This window comes from Galleria mellonella, unplaced genomic scaffold (genome assembly GCF_026898425.1).
Source record: "Galleria mellonella isolate WM207_F2 unplaced genomic scaffold, CSIRO_AGI_GalMel_v1 utg54, whole genome shotgun sequence".
Taxonomy (NCBI): Eukaryota; Metazoa; Arthropoda; class Insecta; order Lepidoptera; family Pyralidae; genus Galleria; species Galleria mellonella.
This window is the reverse complement of record NW_026442114.1, coordinates 412,718-432,154: the sequence shown is the minus strand read 5'-3', so window position 1 is coordinate 432,154 and position 19,437 is coordinate 412,718. Positions and strand designations below refer to the sequence as shown.

At 33.7% G+C, this 19,437-nt stretch overlaps 1 protein-coding gene across 1 annotated transcript; it reads left to right on the top strand.

Annotated features, from left to right (window-relative positions):
* The first annotated feature begins 4,393 nt into the window (after nt 1-4,393).
* LOC113509811 (BTB/POZ domain-containing protein KCTD12) lies at nt 4,394-7,017 on the top strand. The gene is given in 2 exon segments (XM_031910904.2): nt 4,394-4,462; nt 4,465-7,017. Coding segments are annotated over 2 exon segments (795 nt in total). The 5' UTR covers nt 4,394-4,408; the 3' UTR covers nt 5,206-7,017.
* The last annotated feature ends 12,420 nt before the right edge of the window (nt 7,018-19,437 follow it).

Here is a 19,437-nt window from a genome sequence, read left to right as displayed (position 1 = left end):
TAATATAAAGAACCCTAGAATCTTTAACAAACAAACTACCGACCCGCCTCCTCTTCGCTCGGATACCGTATATAAGGGCCTGAAAGGTCCTTCCAACTTCATTAGGAGATTTGAATATTTCTCTGCGGATTACTTTTGATAATTGTGTTGTCATATAATTGCATAACTATACATACTAGTGGTCGCGCAGTGGTCGAAATTTGACAATGAATTTATTATGGTTACGTTTGACATTCAGTAAGACTATAGACAACTAATATCAAAGACAAACAATATTAATCTATTCTCAATTTGACCACAGACTTGAACAATAAACAAAAGAGTAAATATGTGTGTGTGTATAAATTCATGGTAGTGTGTGTAATTTTTTTTATCGATTTAATGTTTTTTATACGCATAAATTTAAAAAAATATTAGCATTCTGTATATAAACTAGAAAGTGTTCCAAATTTTATAGTCCTCCGTCCGCCCAATTTTCGTAAAAAGAAGTACAAAGTTTTTGCTTCTCGTATTAATTATATAGATGTATATATTAGAGTTTTTTTTTATGACTAGTCTTAAATTTATACTGACTTAAAGAAAAATAGAGAAGTTGAAGAAATAGCACTTTTATTCAAGAGCATAGACTTATTATAACGTATTACTCGTACGTACTAAGTTAAAAATATCTTACATACTTTAGATTCTGAGGTCGCCTCCAATCTCCATCCTCTCGTAATTCACTGTCTTAGGTGATGTTATCTTCTCAGTGTCCCAAGTTATATTTATTGGTAGTTTACTATTGTATTTAAAGCAGTAGTATTATGCCTGCAAAAGAAAAATCCTGAAAAAGGAAAAAGAAAGATCTTTATATCGCCTCCCCACGCTTTTTTAAATACGACGAGAGAAAATCCTCGACGTAAATTTTAGTCCTGTCATAATAAAACACCTAAAATTGCATGCAACAACGCACACGTGTTGTACAAATACACGGCTTATACAAATGGAAATTTTGTCCGCACACAAAACGCCATTACAGTTGAAATGTGTGTACTTACGAAACTTTTAACAATAAAAATGCCCATCGTCTGCTCAGGGTGTAAATGGAAAAATTTTGTTCACGCAAAAATGCCCCTCGTCTGTGCAGGCCATAAGTTTCGGTTTTTACCTCTCGGGGTACGGAAAGATAGCAGTGTTAGGGTAAGGTATTATTACCCCGGGAATAGATGTGTGCAAGAGCTTGTACAACTGTCCGCTCCTATCTGTGCGGAACACGCGAGGTCGGCGTATATCAGGGCCTCGCCACTTCCACCCCCTCTCCTTGAAAACATTTACAAAGCCGAGCAAATCCATTTAGGCATTTATCCTCAAGTTTTTGATCATGGCTTAGGTGGTATTGTGTGCTATTGTTTCGTATTCTCTGATGTTATAGGAAGGTGTTTTACGTAACGTATGCTTGAGGGTTTATATCCTTATTAATATGAATGTGAGTTTATATATCTCTTAGCGCCTTAACGGCTTGACTAAACGTCATGACATTTAGTATGATTTTGTGCTACAAGGAAATTCTCTACTTTACTATAATTTTTTTTATTATTATTGAAAAACTGGTATTTTCAAATAGAAAACCTATAACACTGCGACCTCTTCGTGGTCTTTTGGGCTCGCCCCTTTATAAAGTTCGCTGGTAATTCCTATCAATGATATTAATTTTAAGATGTTTTTGTAGCAATATTTTTTATCTCCTCAGGATATAGAATATGTTTTCCAAATGCTATATATCGTTTATGTGTAAATGGGCTACGGCCACAAATTAAGTGCAGTGGCGTTTCTTACTATCTCATTAATAATTCATATTTCCAGACCTGGCTTAAAGTCAGGTATCAACTAACTTACGTCCAAAAACATAGAGTTGATTAGAAATTTTTCAACTGGTAGTAAATATATAATGTAAAAATACGTGCCTACATAATAGACTTATATATTTACTATTTACTGTACTGTCTCCCGACGTTTCACATCAAAGCGGCGATGACACGATATGACATAGTTGAGTGCCGATCAGTCCGCCCGATCTCTCTTCTCATGAAGTTGCCTGACCAACTTGCCTATTGACAACTGCAGATCGGTCCAACCGATTGTGAGCTAAATAAAATTATTTACTGAGATCTATTTTAAGGCGCCAATTGCTAAACTTATTTCTAAATTTAAAATGTATTTGGTAGTTTAACGAAAATATTATGTTACTGGCCATCGACAACTAAATGTAAATAGTTCTGACTCAATACAACTGTACATTTGTTTATCTTATTCTATAATAATTTCGCTGTAATATCAAATAGAAATTCTAATTTTAGAGATTGAGAGCGGAGTTTCATAATGGACTTAACTGTTTATTTAAAACTATTTCCTTATTAGGTGTTATTCCAGAAGTTAGTACCATTTTTACTTCTTTCAGAACTTACACATACATTTTTGTATCTCCTCTCTGTTACAATTTTCCGTCAGGTGAGCTACCAACTTAAATTACTTAATACTGAATGTCTTTTAGTCTGTCAGCGAATTCTACATGAGATCTCCGAAAAGTCCCCAATGTGTACTTAGCTGTAGCAACTTTCTGAACGAAGAACAGGCCAACAGTTACCAAATGAATTTATTGCATATATTTTTACGTACTCGAAGAAGTTATATGAGGCTCAAAGGTACAATTTAAAGTTCTACTCGTAATGTCGCTTACAACCTTGGGATATATTAAATTTATTATTTTCAACGAATTTGTTTAAACTGATTCCTAATGATAAACCGCTTCGCACTTTCACATTGAGCACTGCAACCTTCCAAGATAATGACGGATTAAGAAACTAATAGGTACAGATAATATGCGACACTGACCATTATATCATCTAGAGATTAGCAGTTAGGAATTGTTGAAAACCATTTTTATGATACTTAATATGGCAAGCTGACGCGCCCCAAATAGAAAATAAAAATGGTGGTCTGTAGACAAACAAGTACCAAGGATATCACAGAATATATGTCCATGGTACCGTCATGCATTGCCATTCCTGAGGATTTTTGAGTGTTTCAGGAATAGCACTGCATGATAGTACCATGCCTCCGTACCCTGTAATTTGACTGCCACATCCCACACTTCAAACCGAAACACAGGCTTATTATTATTATTTCAGTCATTAAGTGTCCACTGCTGAACATAAGCCTTCCCGTAAGAGGAGTTTTGCCAATAGTTGCCACGCTTGGCAGGCGGGTTGGCAACTGCAGTTAAGTTTTTAGAGATGTTTTAAGAGGGACGCTGCTGCCCATCCCTCGCCCTCTTTTATTCTATGCCGAGACCACACAGCAAACCAACGAAAATATAAGCTTGCCTATAAGTATTTTACAAAAACTTTCATATATTATCTAATTGTTTCTAGATAAAGTACCTACTTACTTTCTCCGGCGACGTTTTAAATTGGATGATTCCCAATAGTAGTAGTTACAAGCACACTAAAGTACTGAATAAACAGACAAAGCAGATGGAACCTCGAATGAGGTGTTAATGTATTTAACTTATAAATTTAACTTGTAATTATTCTAATCGCATTAATGTTTGTTACTCGATCATGCTTAAAGAGCTGAACAAGCTTAAAACTTAATACACGAATAAATACTATTTTTCTATTCGTGTTCTAAAACTAAGGGAACTGGATACTAAAACATGAAAAAGACGATCTTAAAATTAACTAATAGCATATTTTAGTTACTTTAAAATCTATACGCAAAGATATGCTTAAGCATATTCATTTATTTTCCACATATAAGGGTAAGTTAACAATCAATATTACAATTTGTTATTTTTTATACTATTTATTCATGGAAACTGTAAACATAACACATTAAAGTTACCTCTTCACTCCTATATTTCATCATTAACTTCTACTTTGCCAGACAACTTTGCAAAACATCCAATCAAGTTTTCAACAAAGTTTTCATTGGAGGCGATATTAAAATCGACAAATTATAAACTTTGGTCTTCGATAGGTATAAGTACTTTTCTATAGAAATCTACTAACAACAGTGCATAGCTGTTTAAGAGAGTACCATTGGTTCTTTTTTCGACTATCAACCGCAACGTTTCAGAAATAATTATGCGGCCATGAAAGTGTTACCACATGTTTATTTACTTCTTGCTTTACTAGAGGTGGTAATGTAAATAGTTTTGCGGAAATATCTTTAAGTAATTTCGCCACATGAAATAATTTAATAAGGATGTAAAGGAAACCACTCAAATATTATAATATTAGGGAATAATACAAATACCATCTGTTAGCTAACAATAGATGTCGACCTTGAAGGCTTTTACGGAGGAGTTTTCGCTCGAAAGGGTAGGAAATAATTACGTTCGAGTCAGTAACCCGGGCGTGCGTTATTGATGGGCCCGCGCGGCGGCGCTGAGACGCGCGGTAAGTGGGTCAGGGAGGGAGCGAGGATAGCGCAGTCGCCGACTCACTGCGCCCTCAACCTCTAGCCATGGCGGACGCTCCGCCCGAGGTCCTCGAGCTCAACGTGGGCGGCGTGCACTACGCCACTACACGCGACACTCTGCTCCGCGAACCAGACTCGCTTCCCGCCGCCGCGCTGCGCGATCCTGATCATCCGCGTGACGCCCGCGGGCGCATATTTTTTGACCGTGACGGCGTTCTTTTTAGATATGTCTTGGATTATCTCAGGGATGGCGGACTCGTTCTTCCGGAATGTTTCCGTGAACATAAGCGACTTGCGAGGGAAGCGAAACACTACAGGCTGGTCGGCCTCGAGAACGCGGTCCGGGAGTCGGATCCTCGGCCCCCGAACCGTGAACGGGGATGCATCACAGTCGGTTACCGGGGCAGTTTTCAATTTGGCCGTGACGGGCTTGCTGACGTGAAATTCCGTAAGCTGTCGCGTATTTTAGTCTGCGGTAAAGTGACACTATGCCGCGATGTTTTCGGCGAAACATTGAACGAGTCTCGGGATCCAGACCATGGTCTCGCGGACCGGTACACTTCCCGGTTTTTCTTGAAGCACTCGTTCATCGAGCAGGCGTTTGACATGTTGCAAGAGAATGGTTTCAAACTATCAGCGAGTTGTGGCAGCGGCACTGCTGGTGCGGCTGAACTGAAGCCCGGAGTGGACACGGAAGAAAACCGTTGGAACCACTACAACGAATTTGTATTTGTACGCGATTAAGGTTGGTAGCGATCGGCATGGTGTTAATGAATGAATCAGCTGAAGCACCGGTTGAGTATGGCGCTTATGAAACAGTGGAGGGCAATAAATATTATGAACGTAAATATGTCGAGCATATTACGGGAAAAAGATAATATTATAACTATCTAACTAAATGAATAACTTTCTCTGGCATCTGGAGATTTAAATAATATTTGCTTTCTTATTTAACACTACACTAAGTTAAAATTTGATTTCATTTACTCAATAGTTAATATAATTGGTTGTTAAAATTAATGAAACTAACAAATGGTTAATTTAAAAATTCTGTACTGTATTTTCTGAAAATTTGTAATAATTGTTCATTAATTATGTAGATAAATGAAAAACTTTAAAGATAATCATGTAACAAATAGGTAGCGATAAATGTAAAAATATAAAATAAATAGCGGTAGTCGATTATCCCCTTATAGGATTAATTTCTTGTATTGTACTTACATATTTCTACTGTATTTTGAAATTATTTTTTAATAAATTTATAGAATATATGTAATGTATTTTCGAAGTGACTACGTGGGCCATCTGTTTTGATATAAAATTATGCCAAATTATATTACTTATTACTGTAACAAGTCTGCAAGGTACGTTCGGTTTCAGTATATTGCAGTACATTGAATTTTATATTGTATACTTATTATAAACCTATATTGTAAAACAATCTGGGTACATAGATACCATGTGATGTGTTGTGATCGAATAATTTGTTATTCTACTAGTCAGCGTAGCCGTAAGACCAAATTCGATTTCAAAATTTGGTAAGACTTCTAAGCATTATAAAGCGCGTATGAAATGTACCTTACAAGTAAATAATTAGGATTTTAAGAACAATGTTTTCAACTTGATATCTCGTGCATATTGATAGCAAATAAACTTTTATAAACATGAGATAAAGACAAGAGTATAGAAGTATGAAAGCAGTTGTGAAGGAACTTTGGAAATATCACGAGGCGAACTTGGCTCATTAGCATACGGATTCATTTCGAAATATACCCTTTATATTTTAGCTACTATTATTTCTCGACAGAATAAGGGCTTGGAGGTATCTGCTAGTCGAATTTAACGATCGCAGCCATATCATTAGATTATACCTAGATATTTTAAGCTTAACTTCCTTTACAATCTTCCTGCTTAATGTTGGTAGTTGAGTAGTTGATTACCTCATTATCCAAAACAATAGCCGGTTTTTATTAATGTCTATACAATATTATGAACAATTTATACGTTGAACTATAAACCAGTAGGATGTGTAGCTTTAGAAATGTGAGTTTGGGCAGTACGATGGCAAGTGGGTATTATATGATTTAATCAAATATTTTAAGTATACTTTATACATAATAGATATTATTCAACTTTCATGTGACTGCCTCAGTTCCCATCGTACATTTTCATTGCCAAATATATCGTTATATGTGCCATTGTCTACAGTAATATTTATTAAAACATGATATTGTGATCTATTTTTATTTCCTAAGCGATTAAATTGAATGTAAAAATATTGTAGTGTTTAATGTAATGTTATATATTTATATTTTGTGTTAGTATTTAAATATTTATGAAGTTTGAAATGTTAGGAGCTGTGTAATTATTTGTTACCATTTTATTCACACCAACTGACTAAATACTGAGTATTATGAGTTATATCTATATAACCTTGTCTTGTAACTGAGTTACGGATGTCTGAAAAAAAAAACAGTATTGGAACTGGTCTTGATCATTACTGTAGGATTTCTAAAAGAATAGTTTTGGGAATAAATTTAGTTAAAAAAATATCTTTTTTCATTTCTTATAGTGATCATAATTACGCGTGCTTACCAAATTTTTTTATAATAATACAAAAGTAATTACATATATAAGTTAATTGACATAAGATAGATATTAGATAAAATGATGCCTTCAGCCACCTTTTACCATCGCACTGCTCGCCATCGACAGGGAATTCGTCCTCATACGCTTTAACCTAAATGGTCACGTACAGTGCAGTTTCAAAGGAATTTTGTTCCGCGAACACTCAGATTGTAGAATAAGCTCCCTGCCGAAGTTTTCTCTAGAGACTACAGTATGAGGTTCTTCAAAAGGGCTATATTAAATATATACATTACTTGACTAATAACAATGCATACAATTAACAAACATTGAAATTGAAAGGTTTTTATATTAATTTATTTTATTGTTGAATATTATTATTTCTCGTTCTTCCTTATTTTTAAATGATTTCAATAAAAAATAGTAAAATTATCTACTAAATAAGTATGACAAATATAAAAAAAATATTGTAATTTATTATGTACTAGCTTTAACCCGTGACTTCCTCCGCGTGACCAGGACATATTTACTGACCAGGATAAAACGTAGCCTATATCTAGTCCATCCCATACACGTGTATACAAAATTTCACAGTAATTAATTGAGCTATTTAAGACGCTATAAGATAAAGAAACAAACAAACTCACTTTCACATTTATGTTATTAGTAAGGATAAACCTACATGATATTTCAGATCCAAACGCTGGTGAGATATTTCTTCATCTAAGTCCTAATCACTATTACATCTACAAATCATGATTTATTGAGTTAGGTTTAGAAAACGTTTTAGAATCAAGGCCAACTGTTTTCAATCTAATCCGTCTAAGATTCCGACTATAAGCACTACAAATAGATATGTATTATGCTTTTTATGAAATAGTTCTTATAAAATTAAATTTTTATCTTTTTCAATTCAAACCTAAAAAATTACAAGCCTATTATATAAGACTTTCGCATACATACATACATACATATCTGTCACGCCTGTCTCCCATTAGGGTAGGCAGAAGCAATGGAACGCCAAATGCTTCGATTCAAACAAACCTCTTTCGCTTCTTCCACATTCATCAATCTTGTCATACACGCTCGCCGGTTACGGGTACTTTTAATTTGTCCCTTCTTCAGCACGTCGCCTATTTGGACTAAGACTTTCGCAAAAGATTATAAATACAGTAATGACAATTACATATGTATATAAGCTATTTACATAATAATTATTGCTTGGTAGCAAGATACCGAGTCAGAATGTTGTAGACATTTGTACATGACTGTCCAAAAAAGAAAGTGTAATGTTTTTTGTAATGGAAGATGGTGGAACTGAAACCATGCCTATTGGTAGGTTTACGCTGACGGAGCACCTGCGAGGATAATAGGTGAGAATGATGTGAGGTTATTTATCTCATCATGATGAATTCATCGCGAAATAATCACGATAGTTTGCAGAGAGAAACGCGTAAAAGTCTACCTGATGTATTGCTAGCAATAAGGGTTCTAGACTAACATACTATATAACATATATAATATACATATATTAAGGGAACTTATTGGTCGAGGGATGGGCAGCAGCGACCCTCTTAAAACATCACCAAAGCCTAACTGCGATTGCTAATCCGTCTGAGGGAGATATTTTATAACGGCAAATGTATACATTTTCAATTTTCCACAACGATACCATGGACGTACACAAGTTTCTTTCTCTTTTAATAGGATATTATAATAGTTTAAAATATACTGTAAATTTTAAAGACTCCTTCGGAAAACATCCATTCATTTACTTGAATAATTTACCGTAAGTCGACACGACATTGACGGTTTTATCGTCACGATATATTTATTATACCGATTAAAAACATGTGCAAACATATAGACAAAAGTGCTTTAAAATTCTATTCATGTCCTGTCATAATTGTTGTCATGGTAAAACCATGCGACGTACGATGGTAAATTATGCATGCTCATTTCATTGACAAACGTAAATATCAATGAAATATAAAACCGGAATCGTGTTTGGCGTAAATATCAACACATACGTAACAAATCGTAATATTCAAATTATCGCATAATACGTTCTGTGAAAACGTAAAAATACTGGCAAATTATATTCATAACGATCTTTCATTGTAGGTGTAAGAGGTATAAAAATTATATATTTATTCATTCATACCAGTCTCCACTTGAAATTTATATTCGGAGAAGATATAAAAGCGGATACGTCATAATGAGCACACTTATTTTCGTACCGCTAGAAGAAGGGTCAAAATTGTAGATGTTATAAAATATATATATATATATATATATATATATATATATATATATATATATATATATATATATATATATATATATATATACTCTCTCCTCTCCACACGTGGCTCTGTATAGAGTGCCAAACAAAATATTTTCCGCTTCGTAAACCAACGAGGATCAACGGTCGCGTATAAAAATGTAAAGATAGTATTTTGTAGGCCATAACATTTTGTACGTGTGTCGTGCTCCTTATATTCTCCTTTTTTATCTTCTAGAATATAGAACCCTTTGCAAAAAATGAGGCCTTATGATTTTTCGAATAACTAATTAGGAAAAAAAGAAATATTTTCGTTCAAGTAAAGCTAAGCATTTAGATAGCTAAGCTAAAGATTTAAGCATTTTTGAATAGTTATTTTTTTATTACATTATTTAAAATTATGCATAATTCATGCACTGACAAAGAGAATCTCTTAAATAAAAAGAGAAGTAAAATTGTACACGAGTTTTTAACGTTGCCAAATACTGAGAGTAAATCACTAATAACATTCCTTTAACATCGATTTATTATCATTGACTTAAAAATTATGGCCCTTCATTTAATAGATCCGGAAGAACATAAAACTTGCAAAACAGTACCTATGAAGTTATTTAGGAGCCCTACGCGTCTTTGGGTTATATAGTTAAAATAATATTTATAAAGTTAAAGTAATATCATATAAGAGGAAATATTTATTTTTGTTTATAATGAATAAACTCAAAAAATATTTAACCTATATTTACCGAACCAAAATATTCTTTTACCTAAAAGAAGTTACATAATTAGAGTGTAACTTAGAGTGCACTTTATCTCACTTTTCTATTCGTAAGAAGTCAAGACGAGTCACTGATATTCTTATTAATATTATAAATGTGAAAATGAGTTTGTTTGTTTGTTACTTTATAGCGGTTTAACGGCTTAACCAATGACTATAAAAAGTATACACGTACTATATACGATAGATAGAGGATACAGGATTATCCCGGTCAGTAAATATGTCCCGGTAACACGGACGAAGTCGCGGGTAAAAACTAATATAATATATATTACAGACAATCTTAGTTAAAATTTTCTCTCGCTTCTTCAAAACTGAGCTCACAAATATACCGGTCGTCCTTTGACAGCTTTATCAATAAATTCTATTAATATAACAAGTAAAGTAAAAAATAATAGATAGTTGTTTTTTTTTACTTTTTTACGCAAAAACTACTGATCGAATTTGAATGAAATTATGCTATAGCGACGACGGTTATTTCAATTAAACATACTAAACCAAGACTAAAAAAATACAACGTTACGCATTAAAAATTTAAATTAACTTTATCAATACCTGAAACTGGATAAACAGTCATTTTATGATATAACCGCATGAAGCTAAAAAATTTAATTAAAAGATTCACTTTTTGTTTTTATAGTGAAGTGCACGTGCTTTTACTCTCTTTTAATATACTAACCTATTTTTGAGTGCAGCCGAACCATTTATTTCTTATATAAATAAATTCAATTTAGATCCAATAAATAAACAAATTCAAATTTCAAACGTAAACAAATTCATGATAATTTATGAATCTTGCACTTTCCTAATGTAGGTTTCCTTTTGTACATAGGTATCTATGCATGACGTAAAATCGTACAAATATACAGACATTTAAAACAATAATTTAAGATTACGTTCCACAAAAGAAACCGACTTCCATTGTAAAAAAACCGATTTTTTTGATAAAAAAACCCACTGAACCGATTTTGATAAAATTACTATAGGACCAATCTGGTAGTATATCCTTTCAAGTAAAAAATACCGGTTTACAACTGAGAGAATTATGAGGTAACAAACATAAAAAGGATACAACCGAATTGAGTACCTTCTGCTTTTTCGAAGTCGATTGAAAACTTATATTAATATTATAAAAATAGTCCTTTGAAATTCTATATGTGAGATTACATGAATAAGTATTATATTTAGGCTCGAATGTATTTTTATCTGAGTACTCGTACACATTTTTGACAATCCTAAATATTTCCATGTAATAACTTAACTTTGTCACATTCTATTAGAATTCCTAATTGTAACAGAATGCGAATATTTTTTTACCTTAAAATGATTGTAACTACTTCTTAATAAATTTATTCAGTTACATAAATTTAAAAAACATTACAAATATGTATCCATAATTATTATCATTATTATGATCATATTTTTTTTTCGCTTTTAACTATTACTGAACTGAACTGAACTATGCTGAACATAAGCCTCACCCTAGGGGGTTTTGCCAGTAGTTGCCACGGTTGGCAGGCGGATTAGCAACCGCAGTTAGACTTTGGAGATGTTTTAAGAGGGATGCTACTATGATTTGAAAAGCAAATAAGAAATATACGGAAACAAGAGATAGCTTTAAGAGACAAAACGCAGTATGACTGCTGCTAGACCACAAAGAATAGACGTCGCAGGAGACTAGTAATTAAATAAGGAAGATTTCTATCCAGTAAGTCAAATATGGACGCCCTCTAGCTAATAACAGGGCGGAGAGGATGGGATTGTTAGTCCTTATTGTTGGCAATATTTCCTCTTTTTTTTTAATGGATGATTGTAATGGAAATCCGCCTATACTATTGATACATGCTCTGATAACACCAGTGAGGGATGATAGGTGAAGATGAATGTAGATCAGTTGGCCCACCGTGACACCGCCCACCGTGACTAAAAACTTTACACTTTTTTGGGAACTCGTGTAAAAATAGTAAGGAGAGAGACCTTTCGGTCCTTTATACTTATAGTTATAAAAGTGTATTACAAATACAAGTAAATACCACCAAATTTTAATAATACTCAAGTGGGTACGTATAGGATATGAAATTTCTAAATTTCAATAATGAGACAACTTTGAGAAAATAATTTGAATAGTTTTAACATAGTTCTCAAATTTTAATAGGGACGATCCTAACTAATAACTAATTTGAATTCCCAAAATAACAATGTCGCATAATTACATTTCATTAGATAAGTCTTTATTACTTCACTATCATATTACATTCACATACAACATATTCTGTAATTTTTTTTATACAACTTAGAATGGCAAACAAGCTGACGACCCACCTAATGGAAAGTGGTAACCGTCGCCTATAGACATGAGCAGTACCATGGACATAACAGAGTATACTGTTTCGCCCATGATACCCCCATGCGTTGCCATTCCTGAGGACTCGAGCGTTATTCCTCCGTACCCAGTAAATTCACGTCATATCCCACCCTTCAAACCGAAACACAGCCATGCAAACAACTGCTTTACGGTTGAAACACGTATGGGATAGAGGTACCCAAGCAATCGACTTTTGTACAAAGTCTCCCCCTGTCATCCTTGGTTCTGTGAAGTTGGCTCATTGTTCTACATATATTTGTAAAACATTGTTTCTTGGTAAATCCTTTATAGGCTCCCGTTTCGCCTAGTGCGGGGTCCAATGAACTCTCATGTTGTTTTATCCATGTGTTTAATAAATAAATATGCAGTGTGGAATCGAAATCCTTTTAATGGAATGCTCGTACAAAAAAAAACTGAATATTTTCGCCAATGACATAGGTCGAAATACAATAAAAAATTTAGAATTCTCTCATACTAAATTGACATCTGGATGCGTCGTGTTACTATTAAAACTTTTAGCAAACTGTTTTCTATTCCAATATATTTTTGTATTTGAAAGAAAGAAAGAAAGAAAGAAAATTATTGTTATTGTTTATATTATTATATTTGTTAGGCGATATCTCTTTTGATCTCTTTTTCATAATATTATTAATTGTTGGGATGAAAGATGTTTAAATACTATCGGAACTCAGCGCGATGAAAAATCTTGCAGGTAAATAGTAAGTACATACCTGCTTTTTTTATTTTCGACGTTTAAATATGTGTAAACAACGCGAAAGTTTAAAATTAACCATAAAAAATGTTGATACCATATTAATACCAATTATCAACACTAAAGCATTTTTTTTAATATCTTATATATTACATATATTATAACATAATATTATTAAGATAGGTAAACACTCCAGTACCACATTCGTATCTGTCCAGTTTGATTCGTCATTTCTAAAGGAAGGTATTTGCTTGATTTCTTTTTTCTTATTCTTTATCGCACAATAAATATTTATGACCTCTTTTCATATCTTATTTTGGTCGACGTAAGTTGAAGCAAAGTACTGATGTTTTCAGTCACTTCCCTAATAAACCCGTTTATATTTATAAATCTATCACGCGTCCTCTCGACGTACCTACACCGCCGCAACAGGCCCTTCTGTATGCTAGTCACAAGACCGTACCCCATATTTCTATACGACAATAACACAATTTCCTACCGAAAACCCTGCATCCCAATTTTATTCTTTTTTTAGGTGGGAAACAAGCGTACTATCCTTTTGATGATGAAATTCAGGAAAACCTTTGAATAAATAGACAAAGGTGAAATCAAATAACCTGTTATATGTGCTTTATTTATACACAGTCCGACAAATCCGAAGGATAAAGATAAGTAAGCTGAAGTGGCAAAGGGCTGGTCATATAGCTCGAAGAACCGACAACCGATGGGGAAGAAAGGTTCTTGAGTAGCAACCGCGTACGGGTAAACGCAGTGTAGGACGACCCTCCACTAGATGGAGTGACGACCTGAAATGCATTGCAGGGAGTCAGTGGATGCAGGTGGCTCAAGACCGTTCTTTATGGCAGTCTATGAGGGAGGTTTATGTCCAGCAGTGGACGGATAATGGCTGAAATGATGATTCTTATACATAGAAGTTCGTTAACTAGGAGTACTTTTAATTTGGGCTATTTCCAGCATGTTACCTATTTCGTACTTGTATATCAAAGCCTAAAAAAATGATTGAAGCTAATATTAAGGTATGTCCCATGAGCCGAAACATCAAACAGTTTTTCAAATCGATAACGTACCTTGGGATTTATATGAACGTTCAAAGGTTGAAATTGCCTCTTCACACGATAATACCAAATAGATTTCGTATAAACCATCGATGAAACTGTACTGCCTACCTAGTGCGTTAATATTTCGAAATGGATGATAAGGGACTTTTTTTTGACAATAAAATGGTGGATCCTGCCCGTACTAATGACGGCGCACCAGTGAGAAATGAGTGAGGATGAAAAAACAAATCAATTAGCCCATCGTGATAAATATACCTAGAATTCAGCACGATGGTTTCCAGGGGGGACGACGTGGGGGTCGACCTAGTTGGGTATATTGCTAGCAATTGGGCCCTTAGTCTCCATTACTAACAATTCCTTCCCCCTGGATGATAAGGGAATGATAATGCCTGCGCTATTAATATATGCTTGCAGGAGACCAGTGAAGGTGAAACAAGAAACAGAGGGCCTACCATGAAATGTTTTCCGAAATTTCGGAGCCAAACGAAACACAAATATGATGTTAAAATTACATAATACATGCCGTTTGGAAATATTAAAAATGTTAAAATATTGTCCTGTTGGACTTTTATGATAGGATATATGACGAACGAAATGTTAAACTCCATTTATTGGTCCGATTTTGGTATAAACAAAAACACGAAATTGAGTCCGAAATTTCGGAATTTCATTTCATGGTAGACCCGCAGTTCTCTTGGCCCATCGTAATCAATTCAACAAGAATTATCCACGATGATTTCCATGGGGACCACATAGAGATCAACCTGACAGGATGGATATATAGAAATGGCGCTACCATTCCCTGTTACTAACAATCCCTTTCTGCAAATAACTGGTTTTGTCATAATTCAAGGTTTTTTTTATGGGATACAAACATAAAATTAATTATTCGTTTTTCCTGTAATATGTATGTGTCTAAATGATGTATTTAAATAATTAGAACTTTACTTACATTTGGAATTAAACTCCCAATTAACTAATTACGTCGCGCCTCCCTTCGCTCCATATATCACCGGAAGCTTCGTTACCGCAATAGGTAGGTAAATTATGGGAGTCATCGTAGCAAATTAATCACTGACACTTATACGTATATTATGGAACCACCAATCGGAAGTATTCGGTTTACATATAAGCGTATTTAGAGAGATGGTCGGGTGGGTCGTTCCCACCTCAGTATTGTCTGATGCTCATCCCACAGTAAGGAGCGGAGCTTTGAGCTAATTAAAGATAAATAATTAAAGATTGTGTCCGTGTGGTCCCGGCATAGAATAGGCTCTTCTTTTCCTGTGGGTGTCGTAAGAGGCGACTAAGAGAGGGCGATGGATGGGCAGCAGCGTCCCTCTTAAAACATATCTAAAGCCTAATTGCGGTTGCCAATCTGCCTGCCAAGCATGGCAACTACTGGCAAAACTCTCCAAGGGGGAGGCTTATACTCAGCAGTGAACCGTTAAGAGCTGATATGATGATGATGATGAATTAAACATTGTGTCTAACAAAATAAAAACCGACTCAAGTTTTAACAAAACCAGTTGTATTGAACTAAAAACTAAACTACTGAGCAAATTTCTATTGTACCAATCTATAAGTATGTAAATCCTTTCAGATAATAAAAGAATTTTCAAATCGGTTTAAAACTGACGGAGTAACGAACATAAAATAAAAATACTGTTTTGAAGTTGGTTGATAAAGACAGATCGAAGAATGTATATGCGCTTATTTTAAGGGGCAGGGAAATAATCTAATTTGAGATTATTTTCCTCCCTGCAAAATAATCTCAAAAAAGCCAATGGGTTTATATTATAATTTATAATGATAAACATGGATTCCCCATCTGTCAATGATAAAAGATATTATATAACAAACATGTACCTTACAATTTAATAAAGTCGAGATTTTCTCCTAAAAACATCTTGAGTCTTCATAAAATAACCCTCTTCAAAATTAGCAAAAATATCGCGCAAAACAGACGCAGAAAAATACAAAAGACTTTTGTTTAGGAGATGAAAATGGTATGGTAATCCTGCAGTAACGGTATACACTGACGGGGTACCAGGATGTTAGATGAGGATGAAGTCAGGTCAGTTGGCCAATTATGAGTATTTCTTTAGGAATTAAATGCGATGGTTTTCATGGGGACGAGAAAAAGTCCACGTGATATTTTTGTGATGCACCGTCTATTAACAGCAATAAGGCCGGCCCATTACTAACACCCCTCACCCCTCCCCTACTACAAACGAGTTCGAGAACATTGTTTGGATGCTATATATAGATTTGTTTACCACTTGTCTAAGGGTCTGTAGCAGAAGCGACATCGGTTTCAAACCCAATGATCAATGAAATGGATGAAATCAATTAAATTTGATACTATAGATGTAGCGTAATGCACTACTAGTCGTATTTACTTGTAATCTAGATATTCACTAGTGTAAACTAATATAAAGAGAAATAATTTCTTTTTTTTTTATTTAGAATGGATAAACTAAAACATACTTAATTGATTTTAAAAAATTCGTTCACCTAAACAACGCTTCATTATCGGCGAATTATATGGTCTGAATTCATCTAATTTATCTTTCTACGTACCCATGCAAAGCTTGTTCAGGGAACGACACGAACCGACTTCTACTATTAGACTAGAAAGTTTAATATTGTAAAGAAGAAAGATTTTATTTATTTGTTTATAATATATATAATATACAGTAACATAAGACTATACTGTTATCTGTGGGTCCCACGACTGATTCTCATTGCCATTATGTAAGACATGTCACCAACAAAGTAGTTTCTTCATTAGTGTCTGTCTTTAATATAATGAAATCTTAGACGAAACTTATAACAGCATTGTCAATGTTTTTTGTTCTAATTATTATCCTATTATCTCTCTCGCTCTAACATACAGGTTATAACATATTCTCTGTCTCGTACATTGATAATCTATATACTTCATAGTTATATGATGATTCAGAGTTATATGGTGACACAACAATTGCTTGATTTTTGTAATTTTTTTTGGTCACAAATTATCTTGTGTAAACTATATTAGGCTATGTGATAATATTTATGTGTAATACTGTGTTATTAAGAGCTGTTTATTATCCTTAATATTTATTTATTATAAAATAGATAAATAAGCCCAAAAATTTACTTAACCTATTTTACAAATTCATTCACCTACAGAAAGCTACATTATCAGCAAATAACATGGGCTGCATATAATTAAAAAAAAAAAAAAACAGAGCGAAGCCGAAACGATTCGCTATATTCTAATAGTTTTTGATTGACGGCTCTAATGAAGAGACTTTCAGTTCAGTACAATGCCTAAACGAGTTTTGACACGAACCAATCTAAACAACTAGCAATAACGTATCTATTCCAGTTCTACGTTTTATTACGTGTCTAGAGGGGATAGAACTTTTAGTGGAAAACCTACAATTTGTAAATATACTCGTAAACCTAGGTAATAGTTAATATATTATTATCGTACACGTGTCTTGATTAAGTAACGGGCAAGACACATGGGAATCGACAGAAATAAAATAGTTTCCATATTCGTAAAAGTAGGACTTAGAATTATTTATTAGATATCACGTCATGTTATGTTTTTATTATCCAATACCCGTCAGTAGATGCTATTAAATCCTGAGTACAATTTCAATCGTTTATTGATAACTAGATTGTAATATTGTACCTACTTTAAGGTTCATTCTTAACAATCCCTTACGTAACGTTTTGTTTTGTTTAAGGAATGAAAACGCTTTTGGTAAACCTTATCGGGGTATCGGTGAATTATGGTGAGGATAGAAAGGTTTACTGTAACAATTCCACCTGGAATTAATCTCGATTGTTTCCAGAGAGAACCGTACGGAGATATACCTCTTTGAGGTATATCTCCGCTAGACCCTATTTTTTATAATTTACCTTCCGACAGCTCGATTCGATAGGATTCGAACCCGAAATAAAAAATAATTTAAAACATACAATTAAAGAGAGTAGTATTTTTTACCAATTGATGTGAAACAATAAAGGATAAACCTTTATAGTATATAATTTAAATGTACCACTTTTCTATATAAAATCTACTTACAAAATATCCAGTCTACTTGAGCATTCGTTCAGAAATATATATCTACGAAAAAATGATACATGACCACTTCCACGTGAGGGCCTTTATATGAATTTCCCTATTCGTGTCTCATGTAAAATTCATCGAACCAGTAACAATGCATTGATCTTCAATATCCCTTTGATCGGTACAGCTAAGAGGATCTTAACTAAAATTATTCCTAACCACCATTTTCATCTATCTAAATCTAATCTGGTTGGGTGAACAGTGCACGAGCCAAAAGGGTCAGACCCCGACTTGTAACATTAGGCAAGTTTAATGTAAACATGCCAAAATTCAGTTAGCACCTGTCGTAACTCTCCTGATAACATACTGCGAGAACCTCGATCAATAACCAACTAGATAAAGCCAAAATAAAAAAGAATACTAACATGGCATCGCTAAATAACGCCTCATGAATTAAACCAGAACATTACTCTTATGGAAGTGTACAGGAAGGTATATGTTCTAAAGGGTACAGTGAATGACTGACATGATGATTATGACAGTTCTCAAATATACCCAAATTAGGTATCATTTAAATGAATCATTACCATCATTATCCTAATCTATCTATATAACATCCAACATGAACCTAGTCATAATCTTCGTCATCTATACTATATATTCTAATATTATAAAGAGACAATATAATATATTAACACAATTATAGATATAATAATACGTAGTTTTATTTAATAAAATTCCAGAATTAATATTATCCTAACAAATACCCGCGGAAATAAAACAGTATTCTTCTTGGACTATCCAATGGTAAAATGATTTGACTAACTGAATATTAAATACAATCTAAAAGATTTAATATAACTTAAAATCTTAAATTACATTAAAATATTATCGTGGGTACTGTAACTATAATTATAGTCACAGTACCCATGCAAATGTAAAATTATCTTCTACATAATAACTTGAAAAGAGTAACTGTTCAATTTCTTGCAGGTTCTTCTCAGCAGATAACAACATCTCGAACCCAGCACTACAATCAAAAAATTTACGATTTAAAAGAGCTTGTAAACAAGTCTATTTGAATAAAGATTATTTCTATCCTATTC